Source organism: Pleurodeles waltl, chromosome 2_2, assembly GCF_031143425.1.
Source record: "Pleurodeles waltl isolate 20211129_DDA chromosome 2_2, aPleWal1.hap1.20221129, whole genome shotgun sequence".
NCBI classification, from domain to species: Eukaryota; Metazoa; Chordata; class Amphibia; order Caudata; family Salamandridae; genus Pleurodeles; species Pleurodeles waltl.
This window is the reverse complement of record NC_090439.1, coordinates 204,471,690-204,497,691: the sequence shown is the minus strand read 5'-3', so window position 1 is coordinate 204,497,691 and position 26,002 is coordinate 204,471,690. Positions and strand designations below refer to the sequence as shown.

At 43.6% G+C, this 26,002-nt stretch overlaps 1 protein-coding gene across 1 annotated transcript in view; it reads right to left on the bottom strand.

The window, feature by feature from the left end:
• CLPTM1L (CLPTM1 like) overlaps positions 1 to 22,351 on the bottom strand; it is a 1,089,711-nt gene extending 1,067,360 nt beyond the window's left edge. The window contains exon 1 of the mRNA XM_069219638.1: positions 22,108 to 22,351. Coding sequence (XP_069075739.1) covers positions 22,108 to 22,269 — 162 coding nt within the window. The 5' untranslated portion in view covers positions 22,270 to 22,351. The remainder of the gene's footprint in view (positions 1 to 22,107) is intronic.
• Between the last annotated feature and the right edge of the window lie 3,651 nt (positions 22,352 to 26,002).

The window sequence follows — 26,002 nt, the reverse complement described above, 5'->3', positions numbered from 1 at the left end:
TGGCCTCCCGCTCCTTTAGGGCCTTCGGATTCATGCGCTGGCATGAACCGCACGCTTCGACCTCATGGTCGGAGATCAGACACCACAATAAATTTTCGTGTGTATTCACCTGTTTAGGTGAGGGATCCACAGGTAGTTGTATCCATCAAACATTTGCTTTCATTGTATCCCATACTACAGAACTGCATGAAGTGATTATTAATCTATAAAACATTTTTGACAAAATACCTACTTTTGTGATGTGTTATTGTGCAATAGCTCTTGCTTCCTCTCTCAAATTATAATTATATGCTCTTTAAAGAGGGTATATCCAGCTTCATGGGTCATGTGAGAAAGTAGCCTCTTTCTAGCCTTGTTACCCCCACTTTGGGCCTGTTTGTGAGTGTATGTCAGGGTGTTTTCACTGTCTCACTGGTATCCTGCTTGCCAGGGCCCAGTGCTCATAGTGAAGACCCTATGTTTTCAGTATGTTTGTTATGTGTCACTGGGACCCTGCTAGTCAGGACCCCAGTGCTCATAAGTGTGTGACCTAAAGGTATGTGTTGCCTGTGTGATGCCTAACTGTCTCACTGAGGCTCTGCTAATCAGAACCTCAGTGGTTATGCTCTCTCATTTCTTTCAAATTGTCACTAACAGGCTAGTGACCAATTTTACCAATTTACATTGGCTTACTGGAACACCCTTATAATTCCCTAGTATATGGTACTGAGGTACCCAGGGTATTGGGGTTCCAGGAGATCCCTATGGGCTGCAGCATTTCTTTTGCCACCCATAGGGAGCTCTGACAATTCTTACACAGGCCTGCCACTGCAGCCTGAGTGAAATAACGTCCATGTTATTTCACAGCCATTTTACACTGCACTTAAGTAACTTATAAGTCACCTATATGTCTAACCTTTACCTGGTAAAGGTTAGGTGCAAAGTTACTTAGTGTGAGGGCACCCTGGCACTAGCCAAGGTGCCCCCACATTGTTCAGGGCCAATTCCCCGGACTTTGTGAGTGCGGGGACACCATTATACGCGTGCACTACATATAGGTCACTACCTATATGTAGCTTCACAATGGTAACTCCGAATATGGCCATGTAACATGTCTATGATCATGGAATTGCCCCCTCTATACCATCCTGGCATAGTTGGCACATTCCCATGATCCCAGTGGTCTGTAGCACAGACCCTGGTACTGCCAAACTGCCTTTCCCGGGGTTTCACTGCAGCTGCTGCTGCTGCCAACCCCTCAGAGAGGCATCTGCCCTCCTGGGGTCCAGACAGGCCTGGCCCAGGATGGCAGAACAAAGGACTTCCTCTGAGAGAGGGTGTTACACCCTCTCCCTTTGGAAAATGGTGTGAAGGCAGGGGAGGAGTAGCCTCCCCCAGCCTCTGGAAATGCTTTCATGGGCACATTTGGTGCCCATTTCTGCATAAGCCAGTCTACACCGGTTCAGGGACCCCTTAGCCCTGCTCTGGCGCGAAACTGGACAAAGGAAAGGGGAGTGACCACTCCCCTGACCTGTACCTCCCCTGGGAGGTGCCCAGAGCTCCTCCAGTGTGCTCCAGACCTCTGCCATCTTGGAAACAGAGGTGCTGCTGGCACACTGGACTGCTCTGAGTGGCCAGTGCCACCAGGTGACGTCAGAGACTCCTTGTGATAGGCTCCTTCAGGTGTTGCTAGCCTATCCTCTCTCCTAAGTAGCCAAACCCTCTTTTCTGGCTATTTAGGGTCTCTGCCTCTTGGGATTCCTTAGATAACGAATGCAAGAGCTCATCCGAGTTCCTCTGCATTCACCTTCTGCCAAGGAATCGACTGCTGACCGCGTTGGAAGCCTGCAAAACTGCAACATAGTAGCTAAGACGACTACTGCAACTCTGTAACGCTGATCCTGCCGCCTTCTCGACTGTTTTCCTGGTGGTGCATGCTGTGGGGGTAGTCTGCCTCCTCTCTGCACTAGAAGTTCCGAAGAAATCTCCCGTGGGTCGACGGAATCGTCCCCCTGCAACCGCAGGCACCAAAAAGCTGCATTACCGGTCCCTTGGGTCTCCTCTCAGCACGACGAGCGAGGTCCCTCGAATCCAGCAACTCTGTCCAAGTGACTCCCACAGTCCAGTGACTCTTCAGTCCAAGTTTGGCGGAGGTAAGTCCTTGCCTCACCTCGCTAGACTGCATTGCTGGGAACCGCGACTTTTGCAGCTACTCCGGCCCCTGTGCACTTCCGGCGGAAATCCTTTGTGCACAGCCAAGCCTGGGTCCACGGCACTCTAACCTGCATTGCACGACTTTCTAAGTTGGTCTCCGGCGACGTGGGACTCCTTTGTGTAACTTCGGGTGAGCACCGTTTCACGCATCCTCGTAGTGCCTGTTTCTGGCACTTTTCCGGGTGCTACCTGCTGCTAAGAGGGCTCCTTGTCTTGCTCGACGTCCCCTCTACCTCCTGGTCCAATTTGCGACCTCCTGGTCCCTCCTGGGCCGCAGCAGCGTCCAAAAACGCTAACCGCACGATTTGCAGCTAGCAAGGCTTGTTGGCGTTCTTTCGGCGGGAAAACACTTCTGCACGACTCTACAAGGCGAGAGGGATCCATCCTCCAAAGGGGAAGTCTCTAGCCCTTTGCGTTCCTGCAGAAACCGCAGCTTCTTCTGTCCAGTAGAAGCTTCTTTGCACCCGCAGCTGGCATTTCCTGGGCATCTGCCCATCTCTGACTTGCTTGTGACTTTTGGACTTGGTCCCCTTGTTCCACAGGTACCCCAGATTGGAAATCCAGCGTTGTTGCATTGTTGGTTTGTGTCTTTCCTGCCTTATTCCCCTATCACGACTTCTTTGTCCTTTGGGGAACTTTAGTGCACTTTGCACTCACTTTTCAGGGTCTTGGGGTGGGCTATTTCTCTAACCCTCACTATTTTCTAATAGTCCCAGCGACCCTCTACAAGGTCACATAGGTTTGGGGTCCATTTGTGGTTCACATTCCACTTCTGGAGTATATGGTTTGTGTTGCCCCTATCCCTATGTGTCTCCATTGCATCCTATTGTAACTATACATTGTTTGCACTGTTTTCTAAGACTATACTGCATATTTCTGGAATTGTGTATATATATCTTGTGTATATTTCCTATCCTCTCACTGAGGGTACACTCTGAGATACTTTGGCATATTGTCATAAAAATAAAGTACCTTTATTTTTAGTATAACTGTGTATTGTGTTTTCTTATGATATTGTGCATATGACACTAGGTGGTACTGTAGTAGCTTCACACGTCTCCTAGTTCAGCCTAAGCTGCTCTGCTAAGCTACCATTATCTATCAGCCTAAGCTGCTAGACACCCTATACACTAATAAGGGATAACTGGGCCTGGTGCAAGGTGCAAGTACCCCTTGGTACTCACTACAAGCCAGTCCAGCCTCCTACAGGTCAATGTTATCTAGTGTTTCTATTAAAGAAACACCGGTGACGTGCACATGAAATGGTGATGCCCACTGCTGGCCACTCTCCCCACCCACCCCACGTTGCACATTAACAAACATTCAAGATTTACATTGAGAACCAAAAAGACATAATTGATCAGGCTCACGTTAAAAAAAAAAAAAAAAAAAAAAAAAAAATAAAGCAGCAGAGTCTAGCCAAATAATCTTGACCCTGGGTCCTCTACCCTTGTGCTGCAGGCAGGGCTTTTTAAAGTGTTCAGGGCTGGGGACATTTTCTCCATGAAGACCCTCAAACCTAGCCTTCCTTTGTTTAACAGTCTGAAAGCATTACAACACCCAAACCAGTAGAGCCATTCAGTCATGCGACCTAGGACACTGGTGGTAAAGCATAGAAGATTTGGGTAGAAAATACCAACTTTCTAAATGTGGTGTTTTCAAAATAGTAATTTCAAATCTGATTTTAGCATTAAAAGATTATTTTAAATTACAATTTGAGTAGAAACAGCATGTCTCTATCTGGTCCTAAACGGTAGTTAGCATTTATTAGGCATAATAAGGTAACCCCGTTTTAGCCTATGGGCAAGATAGGCCTTACAACAGTGAACGAGCATTGGCAGAGCCAATAGGTCCTGGCTATGCAAGAGCTATTGTCTTTGCAAATGTGTTTTGGCCTTGTCATTCACCAGCATGGCTAAAAGTAAGTGGCTTAGGGGAGTGGGTCGTAGATTGGAATGGCAGAGAGTGTTAGGTATTGGAGTGGAGTGAAATTGCGTAGAGTAGCATAGAGTAGAGTGGACTGGTGTAGTGTCGCTGAATGCAGCATCACAGAATGCAGTGGTGGATATTAGAGCAGTGTGCAGTAATTTAGAGTAGAAAGGTGCAGAGTTGAGTTGCATAGAGTGCAGTGTGGTAAAGTGCAGAGTAGAGTCAAGTGGCATAGAGTGCAGAGGCAGAGAGTGGTGTAGAGTACCATACAATAGTGTAGAGTATAGTGCCATAGAAAGGAGTGCGGAGTAGAGTGGCAAAGAGAGAAGTGGTATAGAGTACAGTGATGCATAACAAAGTGAAGTGGTGGAGAGTGCAATGACAGTGCAGTTGTGTATAGTGCATAGGCATAGAGCACAGTGGTTAAGAATAGAGTGACATTTGTTGCAGTGGCATTGAGTGGAGTGGCATGGAGTAGAGTGGTGTACAGTGCAGTGGGGTAAAGTAGACTGTTTCAGAGTAGAGTGAAGTGGCGTAGGTTGAAGTGGTGCAGGGTAGAGCTCAGTTGCGTAGAGTGGCAGAGTGTAAAGGGGCAGCGTAAAGTGGCGCTGTGTAAAGTGTAGATTAGATGACATACAGTGCATTGGAGTAGTGTTCAGGGGCATAGAGATGAGAGACACAGAGTAAAATGCATTGGCATAGAGTGTATTGTCATAGAGTGCAGTGTTAAACAGTGGCGTAGAATACAGTGGCGTAGAGTGGAGTTGTTCGGAGTGAATTTGTATGGCCTAGACTTGAGTGGTGTCGAGTGCAGCGGTGAAGAGAGCAGTGGTGTAGGTCAGGGGTTCTCGGCTAGCCTCCTCCGGGGGTCGGTGACTGCTTAGAAAATGCTATAATATTAACAGATTAGGTCCCCAGTTTTCAGTAATGACTTATTGGGGGGGATCCTGTATTTCAATAATGATTTAGAGGGGTTCCAGTACTGATAAAGTGGGGGTCCACAGAAGTCAAAAGGTTGGGAACCACTGATGTAGGGCACAGTGTCAAAGACTACATTGGCATAGTGTAGAGTGGTACAGTAGAGAGGCGTAGTGTAAAGTGGCATAAAGTGCAGCAGTACAGAATGGAGTGGTGCAGAGTAAAGTGCAGTGGTATAAAGTGATGCAGAGTAGAGTGGCATAGAGTGGAGTATTCATGGTGTGGTACTACACTGCTTCAAATGCATCTGGCCTATTTTCTGTTTTTTTCTGGCTCTAATGAATCTTTTCGCAACTCAGAGGAAAGGAGAAACAAACCAACACATTTTTAAATCAACTATCAATGTAACCCATCTGGTCACACATTAAATCTTGGAGGTGGAAGTTCAAATTTTAAAAATGTATAAATTCAGGGCCAGATTTATGAAAAAGAGTTTAAGAAACATACTCTGCAAGTACTGAATTACTAAAGGTGAATTAAAGCGTTGAATCAGATTAAATCGTACAAGCATAAGGCATACAAGCACTTCTGTTGCAGCAATACAAAATATAGGAAACAGACTTGGTGTTCTGAGTATTAATTTTAATCTACCTATCTAATCATTTGAAAAATAATTAATCTAAATATTCTAATTAAGCTATGAGGAAAACCTAGAGATTTCTCACAACTGCAGGAAATAAATAATAGTCCAAAGTGTCAGATTAAAAGACGTCTCAGTAGAAGTTCTAAGAGAGATGTAGGTAGCACGAAGCCAACCAAGCCAAAGTAAAAAAAGAGAAATACTTATCCCTCTAAGTATCATGGGAATTGGCTCTAGTCAAAGAGTAGAAAAGGTCTGCCTCACATAAACAAGAGAACACCACTTTAGACCATGCAGAACCTTTGAGAATCCATGTCATCATCACCAGTAGTTTTCCATCTTTTGTGCAAAGTTTGGAATTTACAACTCTCATCAGACTTTCATCCCATGAACCAAACATCAGAACGACCTTGAGGACCTCCCATGTGTAGGAGTTCATAAAGGAGTGCTCTTTCCTCTGTTTGTTAGTGCTCCTCATCCTTTCCAACATAGCCTCCCATACCCCTTTTTCTCAAATACACAACATGCCTTTCATTAACTGAAGACTTTTGCAGATGGACCTGCAAATAAAGAAGATGGAAAACTCCACATTGAAGGTTAAACATAGAAACACGTTTCAGGTCTTCACTTAAGTCAATTTAACGTACAATTCAATGCGCATTTGAATACATGGCTATACATACATATTTCCCCAAGAGTATATCTAGCAAATAACTGATTATATAACTTTTAATGATAATACTGTAATCCTAATACATTGAATATAAATGCATACATGTATTATATTTCAGTCGATTAATGTCATTATCAAAACATACATATAACTTTGTACATTTCTACTTGTGAGTGAACACTGAGTAACAGGATTCCAATGCACCACTTTAACATTAATACATTAGAGTACATGTTACATGTCATTAATTACATTTTCATGTCACTTCTTGAACTCATAATAGGACAGCCAAGTTATGCTTTCTCAACCCCCACCCCCTCGATGACGTATTAGGTCATCACAATCTTACTCTTTTCTTGAAAGATACCAACTAAAACGTTGTTTTCATGAGCTTTCATCCAGATTCTTACAGACACTTCATATTATCATAATATTTACAACGACTATCTTCCAGCTCAACATCTGCTCTCTGTTATAAATTTTTCAACCTTCATCTTCTGGAAAATTTTGAATCCCACCATCAGAATTATTGCACATACAGCAATAATCAGCAATGGCTTAAAAGAAAAAGAAAAGAAAGGAAAAAATAAATAAACTACAACTCGACTCCCTAAGTTTCCAAGATATCTGCCTACAGCAGCAAAATTACTGATTGCTTCATATTCACCTGTCACTTCCAATTTCTTCAAATCTTTCATAAACTAAGAAATGTTCCAAATATACTTCTCCAAAGGCCAGATGTACAAAGCAGTTTGCATATCGCAAACAGTGAATTTCGCTGTTTGCGACATGCAAAAAGCACTTTGCAATGCACAAACCTCGTTTTGCGAGTCACAATTAGGAAGGGGAGTTCCCTTCCTAATTGCGAGTCGCAGTGCAATGCAGGATTGGTTTGTGACAGTGAACGCGGTCGTAAACCAATCGCAGTTTGCACCCTTTTGAAATGGGTAGTAACCCATTTGCAAAAGGGAAGGGGTCCCTATGGGACCCCTTCCCTGTTGTGAATGGCACTACAAACATTTTTTCACAGCAGGCAGAGGTCCTTTGGACCACTGCCTGCTCTGAAAAAATTAAACGAAAACGTTTCATTTTACGTTTTTGTAATGCATCTCGTTTTCCTTTAAGGAAAACAGGCTGCATTACAAAAAAAAATTGCTTTATTAAAAAGCAGTCACAGACATTGTGGTCTGCTGTCCACAGCAGGCCACCATCCCTGTGAGGGCCGCCATTCGCAAGGGGGTCGCAAATTGCGACCCACCTCATGATTATTCATGAGGTGGGCCTTCGCGACCCCCTTGCAAGTCTCAGATGGTGTCAGGGACACCATCCAACATTCCAATTGCGAGTCACAAATTGCGAGTCGCTCTGACTCGCAATTGCGGGTCGCAATTCGAAATGTTCCTACATCTGACCCCAAGTCTTTACTTTTGTCTGCGAGGTAAGTACAGCATTGCTGAACTTTAACCGGTTGTGGGCCTTGGATGAGGTGATCTCATCCAAAGCACCGGATCCCCGGTGCCTTGGACAAGATCACCTCGTCTAGCACTCCCCCCGTGGGCCCCCCACCCACACCCCCCGGTCGTGGATGGAAGGGGAATCCCTTCCCCTTCCACCCCTGATTCCACCCCCCCTCGGCAATCCGATGACATCAGCACGCTCACAGCGCGCCGACGTCATCAAGTATTGCCGAGGACGCGCTGGAAGACATTTGCTTCCAGCATGTCGAGGGAAAGGAACTCAAACAGGTGAGTCCTTCCCTTTTTGGGGGTTTTGGGGTAGGGGGGGGGGAAACAGACACAGGGGGAAGGAAAGGGTTTTTCCCTTCCCCACTGTGCCCGTTTTCAGTGGATTACTGGTCCATCGTGGACCAGGAATCCCCACTAGACAGCAGGGATTTTTTGGCTGATTATTTTTGGGAGCGACCCCTTGGGCAAGGGTCGCTCCCATGGGGGACTATTTTTTTCTCTCCATATTTTGCCCCCCCCCCCCCCCCGAGGGCAGATCGGCCATTTTTTCAGCCGATCTGCCCCCGGGGTGGGGGGGGGTGTTGAATCCTCACTAGACACCAGGGATTCTTTGGCTGATTATTTTTGGGAGCGAACCCTTGGGCAAGGGTCGCTCCCATTGGGGCTATTTTTTTTTCTTCATATTTCGGCCCCCGCTGGGGGCAGATCGGCTGTTTTTTTTCGGCCGATCTGCCCCCAGGGGGAGGTCGAATCCCCACTAGACACCAGGGATTCTTTGGCTGATTTATTTTTGGGAGCGAACCCTTGGGCAAGGGTCGTTCCAATGGGGGGCTAGTTTTTTTTTTTCTCCGTATTTCTGCCCCCCCACCCACCCCCCGGGGGGCATCGGCCCTTTTTTCGGCTGATCTGTCCCCGGGGGAAAACCACTAGACCACTGGGGATTATGTTTACCTTATGTTTTTGGGCAGCGACCCCTTAGGCAAGGGTCACTGCTCCGGGGTCAATATTTTTTTTTATATGTTTCAGCCCCCCCTGGGGCTAGATCGGCCAGGTTTTTGGCCAATCACGCACCCGGGGGGGGGGGGGGGGGGGGGGGGGGGGTGGGGGGGGTCGGAACCCACTAGGCACCAGGGATTGTGTTTGTGTTTTGTGTGTTTGGGGGCACCCCTTGGGCAAGGGTCACTCCCCCCCCCCCCCCCCCCGAAGGGGGGAAAATTAGTATTGGCTATTTCTGCCCCCTTGGGGGCAGATGGGCCTATTTTTTTTTAGGCCCATCTTCCCCCAAGGAGGGCAGAAACCACCAATACGCCAGGGATTTTCTTTCCCCCCCCAGCCTTTTTTTTTGTGCTGGGGGTGCCCACTTTGCCAAGGGTCGCCCCCTAAAGGGGGCACAGAGCAGTTGGCCATTTCTGCCTCCCTTGGGGGGGGGGGGATTTGCCTATTTTTTTTAGGCCCATCTGCCCCCAAGGGGTGCAGAATCCGTTAGGCACCAGGGATCTTTTGTGTGTGTATGTGTGTTTTGTGTGGGTGGGGGGGCGGCCCCTTTTGCAAGCGTTGCTCCCCAGAGGGGGGCACATTAAGGATGACCATTTCTGCTCCCCTTGGGGGCAGACCGGACTATTTTTTAAGCCTATCTGCCCCCAAGAGGGCAGAAGCTACCAAGACATGAGGGGAATTTTTTGTTTTTGCTCCCCTTAATTTTTTTTGTGCTGTGGACACCCCTATTCGCCCCCTTTGGCAAGGGTTTCCCCCCCCCCCCCCAAACAGGGTACAGAGCTGTTGGCCATTTCTGCCCCCTTGGGGGCAGATCGGCCTATTTTTTTTTAGGCCCATCTGCCCCCAAGGGGGGCAGCAGCCACTTAGGCACCAGGGACAGTTTCTAAGTTCTTGGTGGCGGGGTGTTTGTAAACTGGTGAAGTATTTGTAATTATAACAGTTTATTTCTTCTTTTTGTTCTAGTTCAAAGCTTTTGCTTCCTTTGCTGTGGATCCTTGCGGTTTTGGCAGTAGTTGTCCTGCGGTTTGCATAGTTGCATGTTTTAGGTAAGTAAAAGCAATGTACTCCAAAGGAGTATTGTTGACATGCATGAATGACATGTTTGTAGGTGGTGTACTAAATGTAGTATTGTGTGTGAAATTGTCCTTAGATTTGGGCACAATGATATTTGTGTTGTCATATGTCTAATTTGCTTTTTTCTTTTAAATGGGATATCATTGGTGATTGCGGGGTCTGTGCAGAGTAGTTGCTGGTGAGTAGCTTTTTCAGGCACGTGAGTGGTATCGTTTTTTAGTACATAACTCTTTGTGATAAAGCTACACTTTGTTTATTACTTAATTTAGTGCTGGTGGTTGTTGGCAAACCATTTGTTAGTAAGGATCTTGGCTAGCCGCAGAGTGACCGTTCAGCAGGTTGTTGGCATGCTTTTTGAGTCGTCTTCAGACCATGATTACGAGACTGACTCTACACTAGAGGCAGAGGAGGAAGTGAGAGATTCTGGCAGTGAGTTTTCTGTCCAAGAGGATTCTTCTGATGAGGAAGCCGCTCTTAGTGCAGATGTAGGGCCTGTTTTAGAGGAGGACATTGATGTGCCAAGAGTGCAGCAGCCTGGGGCTGAAGGGTTTCCCCATTAGAAGACCTGACACCTGGATTGCCCCAAACATGGAGCAGCCACAGTTACCTGTATTTACTGGTCTCCCAGGGTGTAGAGTCAATACGGAAAACTTTTTGCCTGTCAATTTCTTTCACTTGTTTATGGACAATGTATTTTTGGAAGAGATTGTGGAGCAGACTAATGTGTATGCGGAGCAATATTTGAGGGACAACGCTGCTAGACTTAGGCCTCAGTCTAGAGCTACTCAGTGGGTTCCCACATATCTGGAAGAGATGAAAAAGTTTAGGTTTCACTTTTTTGATGAGGTTGATAAGGAAGCCGTCACTGGCTTCTTATTGGTCTACTAGTCCCTTGATGGCAACGGCTATATTTCCTCCAACTAGGACTCATAATCGCTTTTTGCTTCTTCTTCGTATGCTGCATTTTGTAGACAATGCTTTAGCCTTGCCACGAGATCACCCTGATTGTGACCATCTTTTTAAGATTAGGCTTGTCCTTGATCATTTTGTAGATCGGTTTTCAGAGGTCAGGCAAAGAGATAAGTGTGGACGAGTCTTTGGTCCTTTTCAAGGGGCGTTGTTTTTAAGCAGTACATTCCTAGTAAGAGGGCACGGTATGGGATTAAATTGTATATGCTGTCAGAAAGCAGTACAGGATATGTGTATAATTTCCGGGTCTACACTGGTAGGGATTCCAGTATTGACCCTCCTGGTTGTCTGGCCACTTTTGGAGTTAGCGAAAAAATTGTGTGGGAACTTGGTAGACGACTGTTTAACAAAGGTCACCATTTGTACGTAGATAATTTCTACACTGGAGTGCAGTTGTTCAAGGAGTTGTTTAGAGTGGACACTGTTGCTTGTGGCACAATCCGTTCTAACCGGAAAGGCTATCCAAGGGAGCTTGTCTGTAAAATACTTGAGAAGGGACAGTGAAGTGCCTTGCGGAATAATGAGCTGCTAGCTCTGAAATTTTCAGACAGGAGGGATGTTTACATGCTATCTACCATCCATGATGAGTACTTCCCCTGTGACTGTTTGGAGCCAGGTTGCGGAAGTGGGCAAACCTGCGTGCATTTTGGACTACAATAGGCACATGGGTGGTGTTGAGAGAGTGGATCAGAGGTTGGAACCTTACACTGCTCTGTGTAAGTCTTACGTGTGGTATAAAAAGTTGGCCCTACATTTACTTCATCTGGCAACTTTTAATGTCTTTATTGTTGTTCAAGGATTGTTCACCTGAATCAAGGATGACATTTGTTAAATTTCAGGAGTCGGTGATAGAGATCCTTATTGTGTTGGAACAGGCAAATGTTCCTAGAGTAGCAGTGGTGGAGGATGTGGCTAGATTGAAAGATCGCCACTTTCCAGATCACATTCCTCCCACTCCCAAGAAAGACTTACCCACTAAGAAATGTAGAGTATGTGCTCGAAGAGGTATCCGGAGGGAGCGCCGGATGTACTGCCCCGATTGCCCTTCAAAGCCTGGGCTGTGTGTGCCCGTCTGTTTCAGAAATTACCACACCAAGAAAACTTTTGAGGAAATACCGTGAGCATAAACTGCCTAATTTATATTTTCGTATGTTCAGTTTCGCGGTTGGCATTACTGTCATGTATTTAGTTACAGCTATTGTGTTTGCAGTTTTGTACTTGTTTTATAATTAGTTAGTGGTTTCTTTGTTGTTTATAAACGGGACAAAAAGTGATGGACGTGTGTGTGTGTGGGGTGGCCAGCCAAACGTCAGTCCACACACTCCCATCAGATAGTGTGACTGCTGTATCAGGTATGTGGGCGTATGTAATTTATGGGTCCTTGAGTGGCGCTGTCTGTCGATGCGAGTGTTGTAATGTGCTGGGCCCATGGCTGGTGGCGTGAATGGTCTTGTGCATGTCATGTATGAAAGATCTGTGAATGGACTGTAAAACGGTTGGTGCCTTGACGCGGCTTTACAGCTCACGAGCTGTGAGTCATTGGTTCAGTTTTGTGGCCATTCAGTTATTAACAGTGCATTTCACTTTTGTGAAATCTCTTGTTAATAAAATTTGATCTACTGAACCATCATATACCCTCGTGCCAAATCCAACCAGTATGTGTGGTACAAATGACAAAACCTGCTTCGCTGTAATCAGGCGTCGCAGCACACTTGTGACACGCTATGTGTCTCAGGTGAGACACCGATGATGAAGCATGCCACCAACTTGGTTGGTGGGTGAGGGGTCTTTTTCACATAATCTAAGTGCGTTTCTTTTCACAATTTTAGTGTTTGGCACATCACGGACGTACGTGGACACATCAAAATGATATATTGCAAAACTACCTGTGTTTTGGGGGGAGGGGCACCTATGTTTTTGGTCGTGGGTGCGGCCTTCATCTATGGAAACCTACCAAACCCAGACATTTTTTAAAACTAGACACCCCAAGGAGTCCAGGGAGGTGTGCCTGGTGTGGATCCCTCAACATTTTCTTACCCAGACTCCTCTGCAAACCTCAAAATTTGCTTAAAAAGCATATTTTCTGACTTTTCTTAGAAGGATCACCGCTCCAGCGCAAAATTCCTACTCCCCAGCGTTCCCCTCAGTCTCCCAAGTAAAATGACACCTCACTTGTGTGGGTCCCCAAAGCAGAGTCAGCCTAAAGATGTATAAAAGAAGAATATGTCCTTATCAACTCGCTGTGCTATCCCCTCTATCGCTACAAGTTTTTGGCATTATTCTTTTGCAGGCAGCTGGCCCACCCACACAAGTGAGGTACCATTTTTATCGGGAGATTTGGGGGAACGCTGGATGGAAGGGAATGTGTGGCTCCTTTCAGATTCCAGAACTCTCTGTCACCGAAATGTGAGGAAAAGTATTTTTTTAGCCAAATTTGGAGGTTTGCAAAGGATTCTGGGTAACAGAACCTGGTGAGAGCCCCACAAGTCACCACATCTTGGATTCTTCTAGGTCTCTAGTTTTAAAAAATGCACAGGTTTGGTAGGTTTTCTGAGGTGCCGGCTGAGCTAGAGGCCAAAATCCACAGGTAGGCACTTTGCAAAAAACACCTCTGTTTTCTGTAGAAAAATGTGATGTGTCCACGTTGTGTTTTGGAGCATTTCCGGTCGCGGGCACTATGCCTACCCACACAAGTGAGGTACAATTTTTAATCGGGAGACTTGGGGGAACACGGAATAGCAAAACAAGTGTTATTGCCCCTTGTCTTTCTCTACATTTTTTCCTTCCAAATATAAGACAGTGTGTAAAAAAGACATCTATTTGAGAAATGCCCTGTAATTCACATGCTAGTATAGGCACCCCAGAATTCAGAGATGTGCAAATAACCACTGCTCCTCAACACCTTATCTTGTGCCCATTTTGGAAATAGAAAGGTTTTCTTGATACCTATTTTTGATTCTTTGTATTTCAGCAAATGAATTGCTGTATACCCGGTATAGAATGAAAACCCACTGCAAGGTGCAGCTCATTTATTGGCTCTGGGTGCCTAGGGTTCTTGATGAACCTACAAGCCCTATATATCCCCACAACCAGAAGAGTCCAGCGGACGTAACAGTATATTGCTTTAAAAAATCTGACATTGCAGGAAAAAGTTACAGAGTAAAACATAGAGAAAAATTGCTTTTTTTTCACCTCAATTTCAATATTTTTTTATTTCTGTTGTTATTTTCTGCAGGAAACCCTTGTAGGATCTACACAAATTACCCATTGCTGAATTCAGAATGTTGTCTACTTTTCAGAAATGTTTAGGTTTCTGAGATCCAGCATTGGTTTCACACCCATTTCTGTCAGACTGGAAAGAGGTTGAAAGCACAAAAAATCATAAAAATGGGGTATGTCCCAGTAAAATGCCAATATTGTGTTGAAAAATTGGGTTTTCTGATTTAAGTCTGCCTGTTCCTGAAAGCTGGGAAGCTGGTGATTTTAGCACCGCAAACCCTTTGTTGATGCCATTTTCAGGGAAAAAACCGCAAGCCTTCTTCTGCAGCCCTTTTTTCACCCAATTTAAAAAGAAATATATATATTTCACTGTATTTCCGCTAATTTCTTGGCCTCCTTCAGGGGATCCCACAAAGTCTGGGTACCTCTAGAATCCCTAGGATGTTGGAAAAAAAGGACGCAAATTTGGCGTGGGTAGCTTATGTGGACAAAAAGTTATGGAGGGCCTAAGCGAGAACTATTCCAAATAGGCAAAAAAAGGCCTGACATAGGAGGGGGAAAAGGCCTGGCAGCGAAGGGGTTAAGCATCAAACAACCCTGCCCTCTTTGCTAGCAAAAGGTCTAATGCGAGACTGTTCTACAAAACCATAGATCTTATCGCTACCATCTCTGTGTTTACAACCAATAAGAATTTTCTGTTCTAGTGGCTAAGTTATCTACCATAGTAGAAAACTTTCTAAGCATTAGATCACTCAAAATCACCCCTACAGATTGAATCAGTGCACCAAATATGTCTCCTACTACCTCTCCAGTACTAACACCTCTTCTAGTTCTAGGTTTTGTATCCCACACAGGATCTTCTAAATGCTCCACATGACAAATCTTCGGCAACACTACGCAAAAATAACACGTCATGCCAACCCTTTGGCAATTTGAAATAAGCATACTGTCGATACAATTAACTGAAGGAATCAGAGTCCTTTCCCTCTAGAAAGAATTCACTCTTTTCCCTGACATCAAAAACATGATCACAGTCACTCATCCCTATAAACAATGGGTCTGTATAACTCTGGTCAATGTGTATGTACAGCTTCCCTTTGTGTTGCCAACCTAAAGTCAAAACTGGTTGAAATTCCCTTCACTTGATGTTCAGTCTCCTCCCTATTCCACCTGTGTTGCGCTTTAAGATATTTATCTGTTTTAGATTTAGACTCTAAATCCCTTCTCCCGTCTTCCACTAAATGTAGGAAGTTATTTTCAAGATCTGTCATTGAACAGGTCATATTTTATGTATGTGCATATGCAGTGTCTAAAGACTTTAGTGATACGAAATATTTCCTTGCTATTTCTGCACCCTTAAAATAAGGATTTGTGTTCAAATGTTTAAACAAGGGGGATTTCTGGAAGCACTTACAAAAGAATGTGATGGTAAGTGATGCCTTTTGAAAATGAGGCAGGTAATTGCGTATACACATAGCAATTCCTTACGTTCATAGTGCTAATGTACTCATAAAGCAATCTAAAATATATATTTGCAGTTTTGGGGGTCTTGCAATCAGACGTGGAAATGGCTCCCCTACCACTCCTCCTGGGGGCTATGGGGGAGATGGGGCTGGGAAGAGCGGACTGTATCTTTTTGGGAGTGGTCTGCCTGGTGGCAAAGAGACATTATGGTGGATTGGAAGGCTCGAGCAGCACCTACAATGGCCAAGTGGAGGCGGGGTGTAGACTGGTGCGCGCAATGTGAAAAACCTGTATACAAAGCTAGGGGATGCCCGAACAAATACAAGATATGGGGAAAATGGGGGGGAATATGTCGATTGCTTGGCCTGTCGTGGGCGGGGCCCTCCACCTGTGTACCCGTATGGGAGGGGTCATCCGTTTGGTCATGGGTTACCTAGCTCTCCCACCACAAGTGACTAGAGCCCACACAACACAATATTCTTACTCAAATATTATTCAGTTAATCAAGTCTATGCTTATTGCGCACATGTAATTATTGATCACGGAGCCCTTCGGGGCTAATGTTATGTTATGGCCGTCCCAAGACACTATCCGGTGTCCTGTTTTTTGCATTTGTATACCTTAAATTATTTATTTGCTTTCCATAAAATCAATAAAAGATCTTTATCAAACAATATATATTTGCTGAATCATCTCCTATAGAATTGTCTATGTGTAAAGCCTTTTCATCTTACCTATAAAGGTTATCTCTTCTAGGGCTCAGAGTTTGCGGGGGGAACTCTCTCTCTACAGAAGGTGTAGGGGAAAATGCTCCCATTAACAGCACTATTAGTATTACAAGGGAAATGAGTAATACTGCACCTAGTATGTACATGTCTACTTTTCTGATTAACTTCCATGATTCACTAAAATCAGTTTTTTTAGGATGGAACGCAGCAGCAGCAACAGCTCATGCTCCATGAATTCTGCCTGTGCAAAGCGGTAAAACAAAGTCAAAATGCTGAACAACTGATACTTACATACACACACACAAAAAATCTCTACGAGTCTTCCTGAGCCCTAATAAGTGTTCTTCTAAAGGCACCCCTCTTTTCTTCTTGTACTCGGGCCTAGGTGGTGTTCTTCCAGGTTTATGCAAAGTCTTGTAAAATATGCACAGTGCAAAGTCACTGATAATCGCATCCAGAATGAAATGTCTCAGTTTATCCAGCAGTTCAGGAACCACAAAACAGAATTCAAATACAATGTTCAGTTGGATACGCAGTATTATCATAAAACTCCCAATACTTTCTCTCTGTCATCTGCAGCAAAGTATGTCCATTCAGGTTAACAGCACTCTTATTCTCGTTGATCTCCTCAGTGCCAATCCTTCATTCTCCCTTTAACTTTTATCAGAGTTCTCAGTGTTCTCTGGACTGTATGTGGCACACGTTCTTTAGGCAAACTCAATTTCTCTCTTTCTTGCCTTTTGGGCCTTCGTTCTACAGCTTCCACTCGCTTTCTCACAGCACTAGGTCCTTCCTCAGGGTCGGAACCTGAAGACAAGATTCAGTTGTTTCAGCTTCAACTGTGGCTTGCTTTAGACCCTCCTCAGACCGATCATGTGCTGTTTCAGGCTCTGTCTGACTCCCAACAGCTTGACTAACCTGCTCCTGACATCCCTGTGTCAACATCAGCACTTCTTTAACAGGTGCTGTCACATCAAGGGGACACTCAATTATGCAAGCATGGGAAGCATGAATACAATTGGTGAAACCTCCACACCTCACAGCAGTCGCTGTGACCAAGATGACTTGATATGGCCTGCGCCGAGACTCTAGACAAGTCTTTCTTATGTGTTTCTTCACCAAGACCCAGTTGCTGGGACTGAGGTCATGTCACTGATCCTGATGCAGAGGGTGTTGCTGCTCCAACTTGATGAGTAACCCCAAATAACAAACAAAAAGGACTCAGCACTGGGGTGGAAAATTCTGAGCAGTTAAGGGGTTAAGGCACCATGTCTAAAACCGTTCATTGTTGGCAAAAGTGTGTGGTGGTCGGGGACATAAGTAGGTATGTCGTAGGAGTGCTATTGGCCCAGGACAAGGCAATGTGTGGATCTTGAGCTTTGTGTCATGCTGAAAAAAAAAAACATATTCTGTAATAGAACTGGAACTGTTAGGTGTGCATGGGAAGTGGGTCATTTTAAACATATTTATGGGGAACCAAATGTTTGCTGAGGACAGACTATGAGCTTTTGGTGAAAGCACCTAGTGGTACTAGGTCACTGACTTCAAGAATGGCCAGACTGGAGTACAAGGTTCAAGCATATCTTAAGTAAGTACCAGGGAAACTGTATATTCAAGCTGATTATCCTTGGATAAGGGTCAGAAATGAGTAGCTAAAAAAAAAAAAAAAAAAAAAAAAAAGAGTGTGAGGTCGTTTTAACATATGAGAATGCTGAGGAGAGTTTCCAATCCGAAGGTGGTGTGACAGAGAGAGAATAGTGGGACGCAATGTGATGTGATGACAGTATGCCATTATGAGGACATTTTGGGATTTTGGTGGAAGGTTATCCAAACGAGAACATTCATAAGAACTGTGATGCCTACAAGAAGGTTAAAAGTGAAATGACACTGAAGAGGAAAAGGGTTAACTAAATTTGATAACACAATACTGTTAGCCTGAAGCAGAAAAACAGTGGCATTGTCATCTGAAAGGCACTGTCAAAATGACAGGTACAACAAGAAAGGCAAGAGAAAACTTTTGCTGGCCTTAGATAAGTGGGAAGATTGAAAAGTGGGTGAGAGAATGCCACGTGAGCGGAAATCTGCACCGGCTTATAGTGCTCCAATATGTTCAGACAGACTTTGGATGTAGTTGGACGGAGACATAATGGACCCATTTCCCTTTTTATCCCAGAAGAAATCATATGTATTGCTGTTAACTGAACACTTTTCAAATGTGCCAGAGGTTTGAATAGTGGGCAGTGTTATTCTGAAAGTGGTCATACGTTTTTCACCATAAAGGCATACCAAAAGACCTACTAATGGATAAAGGTACACAGTTCACATCTGATAAAACACAACTTTTGTCCTTGGGTGGCATTAAATACACAATGCGGCTTTACACCATTCAGAGACTAATGGACAAATTGAGCATTTCAATAGAATATTTAAGGAATCAATACAATTAGCACACAAGTCAGGGTTGTGTTTGAGGAAAACACTGCAGGTGAATTTTATCATATAGGGTGATCCCTGGTGCTGGGACAGGCAAATTACCATTTTAATTCCTTCAGGGACAGAAGCTGACAACCAAGATGGTGCCTTATTCAATACAAAGACATTACATTTCCAGAAGTTGTGGAAATGAAGGAGGAAGTGAGGCAGTAGTATGAGATCATGAAGCGGAAAATGTTTGGAAAACATGGAGGCAGCAGTAAAGATTTCCCTTCAGTGCCTGTGCAAGTATTAAGAAGCTGGGTACCACTGCCAAGGGAAGTACAAAGTGGCCTGAGCCCAAACAAAAACAAAATAATATATAAGTGTTTGAAGACAGCCCTTGAAGTTCTGAATTGGCATGTGTGGAACTTGGGAAGAGTATTGTCTTACGGGGGCAAAGAAGTGTGTGTGGCATATGAAGGAGAGGTCGGTAGTGTGCATAAGGATGTGTTTTTGGATGTTGGGGACAAGGAGCTGGTTTTAGGCATGGCATGGACAGTGCCCATGAACAAGTCTTGAGACCAGACAGCATGCTGGGCAGTGTGTTGGTACAGCACAAAGGGCCTAATTACAACTTCAACAGATGGAAAAGCCCATCCACCGAAGTTCCGATGGGGAGGTTGCTGACAATGTGGCTGCATCCCTGCCGGGTGTCATTACGAGTTTACCGCTGGGTGAGCGGATGGAAACACAGTTTACGCCCGCTGGCCCAGTGGGAAATAGCCTACAGCATTGTCTCCGGCTTGTAATCGAGCCGCCGGCAATGCTGGAGTGCATAAGGTGCACCAGCACCCGTTGCAAAGGGCACTGCCTGCAAATCGATGTGAAGCCTGCCTTGTGACCGAGAAATCACCTCACAGCTGACCAGTACAACGCAGCCCCAACTTCCCGACTGGAAATTCAATGCAGCGCCTGCCTTGCGACAGAAAAATCGACGCATCGCCTACCGGATCGACCCAGGCCCCGTCCCCTCTTCCAGTGCATCAAGGATTTTACCCCATTGTCCCTGGGCATCAAAATATCCCTGCACCGCAATGAGGAACCATGACTGTGTGCTGAAAAATGACGCAAGTCCCTTGCAGCGTGGAAAGAAACAACGCATAGTCTGTGTAGCGTTGGAAAATTCAATGGCCACACTCTTTTTACACAAATCCCCCCCTCTGTGGTCTCTGCGCATCATTATTTTTGACGCATACCAGGTACTGTGTGTACCAAAGAGACAACTGTTTATTTCTAAGGATTATAACTCTTTCAAACCTTTCAAAAGTGATATTTCAACTTGTGCTTATTGGATTTTTATCATTTTTACCTTATTTTATTCAGATACATTTTACTTATTTTTCTAAACTTGTGTGATGTATTTTTGTGGTGTTTTCACTGTGTTACTGTATGATTTATTGCCTGGCTGCTTAGTGCCAAGCTACAAGAGGGTGGGCACAAGATAATTTGGATTGTGTGTGACTTACCCTGACTATGATTGTGGTCCCTACTTGGACAAAGATATATACCTCTGCCAACTAGAGACCCCATTTCTAACAAGTTGGTTAATGATATTTATTGTCAACGGAAAGAAATGCATTAGCACTGTGATCACATTTTAAGACTAGATTCCAACAGAGTATAAATCTGAGTTGCTTTTGTAATTCCGTAGATCAAGGTTGTAGGAGTAATTGTGTAAAATGGTCCAGCTATTACTAAATTGAATAGTTTTAGTAAATGATAGTTTGATTATAGGGCATAACAAGTGTACGTACACTGCTTTCAATCCGTCTCTGTTCTGATTGCTTCTATGTGCTCTGAAAAATCTGCATCCTACTATGGCCAGACTCGGGCCAGTATGTACCCTGGGCCTAACTAGATTTCTCCGCCCTAGACTGACACAAGATAACGAAGCTTCCAACAGAAGAGCAAGTATGGCTTTATAGTATGGATACTACTGCATTGCGTACATCAGTTCCATATAATGAAGGACTACAGAACTAATGAACATCATTCTGTATCACAACTATTCAAAATACAGAAAGCAATATGACCTGCAAATAACTGGAACACAATGGACTATAATGCTGGTCCAAGTTATGAAATATTTTTCTTGTTTATTCTGAATAAACAATCATTCTTGTGAATCATGCTTGGTGAAAGCACTTGAAAATCTACATGAAATTAATTGATTACCTCTTTATTACATAGAAGATACGATGTATGGACACTTTGGATATGGTAATTCCAAAAGGCTCCGAAGAACAATTATATTTGTCATGTTTCAGATGAACTTATAATGTATGCTGTACTACAATTATTTGCACTAACTACTGTATCTTTTGAACTTGGAGACATAAATCGCGCAACTCAAGAACTACAACAACGAGGAGTCTTAGGAAGAAACTCTCGGTTAAGACTGGAGAACTATAATAACCAAGAGTCTTAGCGGGAGGGTCGAGATATCATTGGTAATGGTGAGATGGGTCGTGTGATAATCCCCGGTAAAGAAATCGAGATAATAACAGACTTTGGCTTTTTCTAAGGCACAAAGACAATGGTAAACGGATTTCAGAAACAATCTGGATAGGTTTATGGAACACTTCGAAGTCAGAGTGCGTGGATAAGATGCTACTGAAATATAAAATGTGTGGTATGCTTAGATGTATTTTATCTGAGAAATTATCCCTTAAGAAGATGCATGGGAGGGTTCAAAATGCACTAGGTCATTTTAGAAGAAGGGTTTGTTTTACCTAATTTGAATGTTACATACTACAGTGTGGCTGCGAAAGATAAAATAATTACGATAACTGTGCGGATGTTTTCTAACAATAGAGTATGCACTGAACTGATAGTTTAAAAGCCGACAATTTATCTTCTAGTAACTCAATCTGCGCTCCATTTACCTTCTTAGGCTCTGAAAAACAGGTTCCCCTTTGAATGCCCTAGTACCTTTCTTAATACGAAGCCACTGTCCAACCCAATCACTCACGGGACGCTCCAACCAACATTCTAGGGGCTTTAGAGAAACTCTGATATGCAAAGATTCCTCAGATGACACAAACCTCCCTACGTACAGCAAACATACCCTAATATCACACACAATACCTAAAAAGCAATACTTTCCTCTTCGCACAAAAAAAAGCATGCATCTAACTCCCACTGCCTATCATTCATGAACCTCAATTATTCAATTCAAATTCTTCAATACACTACATACAGAACACAATCAACTTCAACACTCTATACCACTCATCACGGAAACAAATTATATGGCAGGAAAAATTATGCGGATAGAATTATCAGAAACAAGCAACTATTAGCGGCAGACGGTGCGTTGTACAAAGGAACAGCTGCAGTGAGGGGAGTGACCCTGGCTCATACCTGAAGCTTGGGCCTCCTGCTCAGGTAGGGCAAAATGCAGTTGCTGCTATGTCGGTCGCATGGTTTTGTGTACACGATGCCGTACATCACCCAGCAGGTGTGAAGCACATATACGATGAACACACCCACGATAAGGGTTGTGAAGGAGCTCTTGTTGAGCATAACTGAGGCAAACCAGCAGACATCTGCCGGTGTCACCGCAGGATTTGCAGAGCCGGCCGGCGTAAGGGGAGGAACTTCCGTTGCTGGAGCCAAGTAATAGACAGAGAGAAAGGACAACCCTAATGCCGACTCTATAGGCTTCCGCCTTATAAATCCTTTATTTGGTTGCATTTCTTGTAGAGCGGCCTTTGTCCACGGCTCGTGTTCAGGATATCATAAGCAGCCAACTGACAACTAGAAAAACAAATAAATATATGTCTCTTACCCGCAAAGGAAATGTACCAGAGAAAAATGCCTCCAATATTACAGTAATATCTGAATTATATTTTCATGGGTGTTCTGTCGGGGACGCCATTAGATTCAAACAGACTAACGAGAGAATAATTTTAGCGCACGGATGTGTTTTTGGCCTCATTTGAAGCCCTCGGGGCTACGAAAGATCTAATTGGCATAGAGCGCTAATCGCACCCATTGGCTACTGCTGATTTCAGCTGTTTTTCACGCCCACCATATTTTCCCTGATTGGGTCCCTATCAGCCAAACACAGTTTCTTATACAGCTTGTAGTGCTGTCACGGGGGCACGGAACTGCTGGATGTGCCTCTGTCGTCTTTTTTTAGCTTTAAAAAGTGTCTTAGCGGAGCTCGTAATGCTCCACATTGCAGAGGACTTATGACACCCTATGGAGTATGGTGGATACAGGGAGGGCTCATGGAAACGAACTGAGACAAAATGAAGGTAGGGTTCCCAGTAAGCTGGGGTGACGAAGGCAACGTCTCACGGGCACGAAGGAAAACGGATAAAGGGGAAGTGATAGGGGTGAGTGGCTCGTGAGTATTTTTGAGGGTGAAATCAATGGAAATAAACATCTCGTTGCAGGAGCAGTGTAAAAAAACCTTGAATTTAACTTATGAAAGCGTTTCACCTTAATACATCAGGTTATAAACAGGACCACTGGAATTTTATTACAAGACTCCTATTATGCTATCTTTTCCTGCTTTATTTTAATAGCAGCCAAGATAAAAAAACACAAATCCCAGTATACCAGACTGGGAAAACTACAGAATGATGTCATAGAGGCAAGCCACCAATCACCAAAATATAGTACTATAAACGTTTTGACTTGGAGCAACTAGTCCTCTTTTCTTCCTGCTCGCAGTCAAGATAAGTACTACCTTCTCAAATCATTCTATATTTTATTATATATTTCATTTTAATTCTGTTAGTATGTTTATAGTTGAGAGAGTGTAGTTAAATACATATACTAAAATGAAATGCTTATATCAATGCTCAAAGATGCTGCATAGAAAACGACAATAATAGTGATTTTGCTTAAACGTGCATTTGAATTATGATTATGATATGTGTGGCCACCAATGTATACGCGAACTAATAACAATAATGAGTAAAATTGTTCATGCTATGGTTAATCAAGTTTATATTAACGTTTATGATATTGCATTAAAAATCTTATTGGCCTTAAGTTAGCGTGAGCTGTGGGTTTTAGCTGCCTAAGCACTCATATTAAAAGCATTTTTCTGTTTTTCAGTGTGCTGACTCGCAAAGGGCCATGACCCTGCAAATGTACTTTTTCTTCAATTCAGAAGATTAATGTATCTTTATGATATCTTTCCCAACCGCCTATTTGGTGCCTTAGCTAAAATTTTGAATACAAAGTTGAAACAAATGTAGATTAATGTAATGTACAAGGACGTTTAAACCATGGACAAAGGAACGGCTGACCCGAGAAGACGTGCCAAGAGATGAAGTTAACCCCCGGATGTGCAACCTCCGAAGACGTCAATTATGAAGACCAATCAAAATGTTATGAATTAATGTGGGGTGACGATTAGAATGACCTAATGTATAATTTGATAGGTTAAAGATAGGGGGGTATAGTAAATGTCCAATAGAATTTTGGGGGAAGATATTACGAAAAAGGAATAAAAACCCATGTCACAGAAGGGTCGTTAGAACTAGGTAGGGAATTATATTGATTTTATCCAGAAACTCTGTCACTCTGTTTGGTGACTTTGAGACTTATTAAATCATCCTCACCCATAGACTGCCCCTTACACTTCTCCTCCTTATGAGGGAAGTGTACCCTGTCCTTTAGACGAGTTTAGACTGATGGCGTTTCGACTGATGTCCTGAAGACGAAGACTGATCCTGTGTGCTGACCTAATCCTTGGAGGGTAATTATGACAATGCAATTTGTAATTTGTCTGTTTGCTTTTTCTTTCTAGGTACCAACTGCTCATTTTGATAGAGGCCATAGCTCAGTGTTTTCCAAATTGGTGTTCTAAATTGTTTTTCATGAAGCCCAACATGCTGATGCTAATTAGTGGTTAAGATAGGAGTTCACTTTGACTGACGTTATGCTAGGTGGAACTGAGACGTATATGACATTTGCTGTATTCTGATCTATGTTCGCGCCGTGCTATGTCCTTATGTTTGTGATTCTTGCATTATTGAAATCTCATCACAGTTGCCATATCGTGACTATGCTCTTATGCTTCCTGGTATTGAGATTAACTCTTTTGCTCGTAGATTGTAATCAATAGGGAATAAAATTCTATCAAAAGGTGTGGTTATTCATGGCTGAAAGGTCATGGTTGCGTCGACAATTTGATTAATGTCTTTATCCAAAGTAAAGTGCATTGTGGTGGTAAATATTGATGACATTATTGATATATTGCTTGACATATTGATCAGTTATCTCGTCCTACGGTGTCTCTCCACTGGGTCACAAGATTCATTGGCCTAAAACGAGTCCTAATGTGTAATAAATTAACATAGAAGGACGCGTTAGCATAGTTATTCTTTATTCTTGTTGAAATATCATTTTCCAGTAAATTACAATTGTTCTATGCCTGCTATTTCTGTATGTCGCAGTCTCTTTACTGCTTGTGCCCTAATTGCAGCTCCTTTCAGAACATTCGTAAACATTTGCTTGACTGCTTTCCTCAGCTTTTCTCTCAAAGCTTGTCACACGCTCTGACCTTCCTGAGGATCGCACCTTGCCTTCCTGAGGATTGCAGTATCTCCTCGCCTCTTCGATCCTCGTTCAGGCATCTCCTCATCAATACACACCTAGCCTTGAATGCAACGCCTGGTGGCCTGCCCATTTCCTGTTGTCTTCCCTTCTGTTAACCCTTCGGGTTCAGGTTATTTTTTAATTATGATTAGAACTATACATTTAGGTTTTCCATCAGTGCCTTCTTCCTTATTTTTTAGTTGCAGTGAGCTCTTTAATAATAGAAATGTTTTCTGAAGAAGAAGAATAGGCCCACATTTTTAAGGATAATTTGAATAACTTCATAAAAGATTCAGTACAGAATGCTGTTTCTAATTCTATTTCTGACCTTTCCAAGACCTTAGATGTTTCTAAGAAAAAAGTATTAACCAAAGATCCTATGATCATTATTCATAAGAAGGCAAAAAAGTGTGGAACAGATGTTTCCTCCCCTCCTAAAGTCTCTTATTCAGCTCAAAGTATTTCCGAGCCTCGCACTTCAAGAGAGTACAATTTTTCAATAAATATAACTCATTTAAGAGACACTGATGATGATTCGGGTAACTCAGATAAGGATAATGATGATCCAGATATAATGAACTGGTCAGGGCCTTTGGAGAAAAGGCGTAAAACTTCTCTTGATGAACTGGGAGAGTCTTCTACAGCGAATAAAAATATTACTGACACTATACTGGATTTTGCAGGTCAACCGATGTTT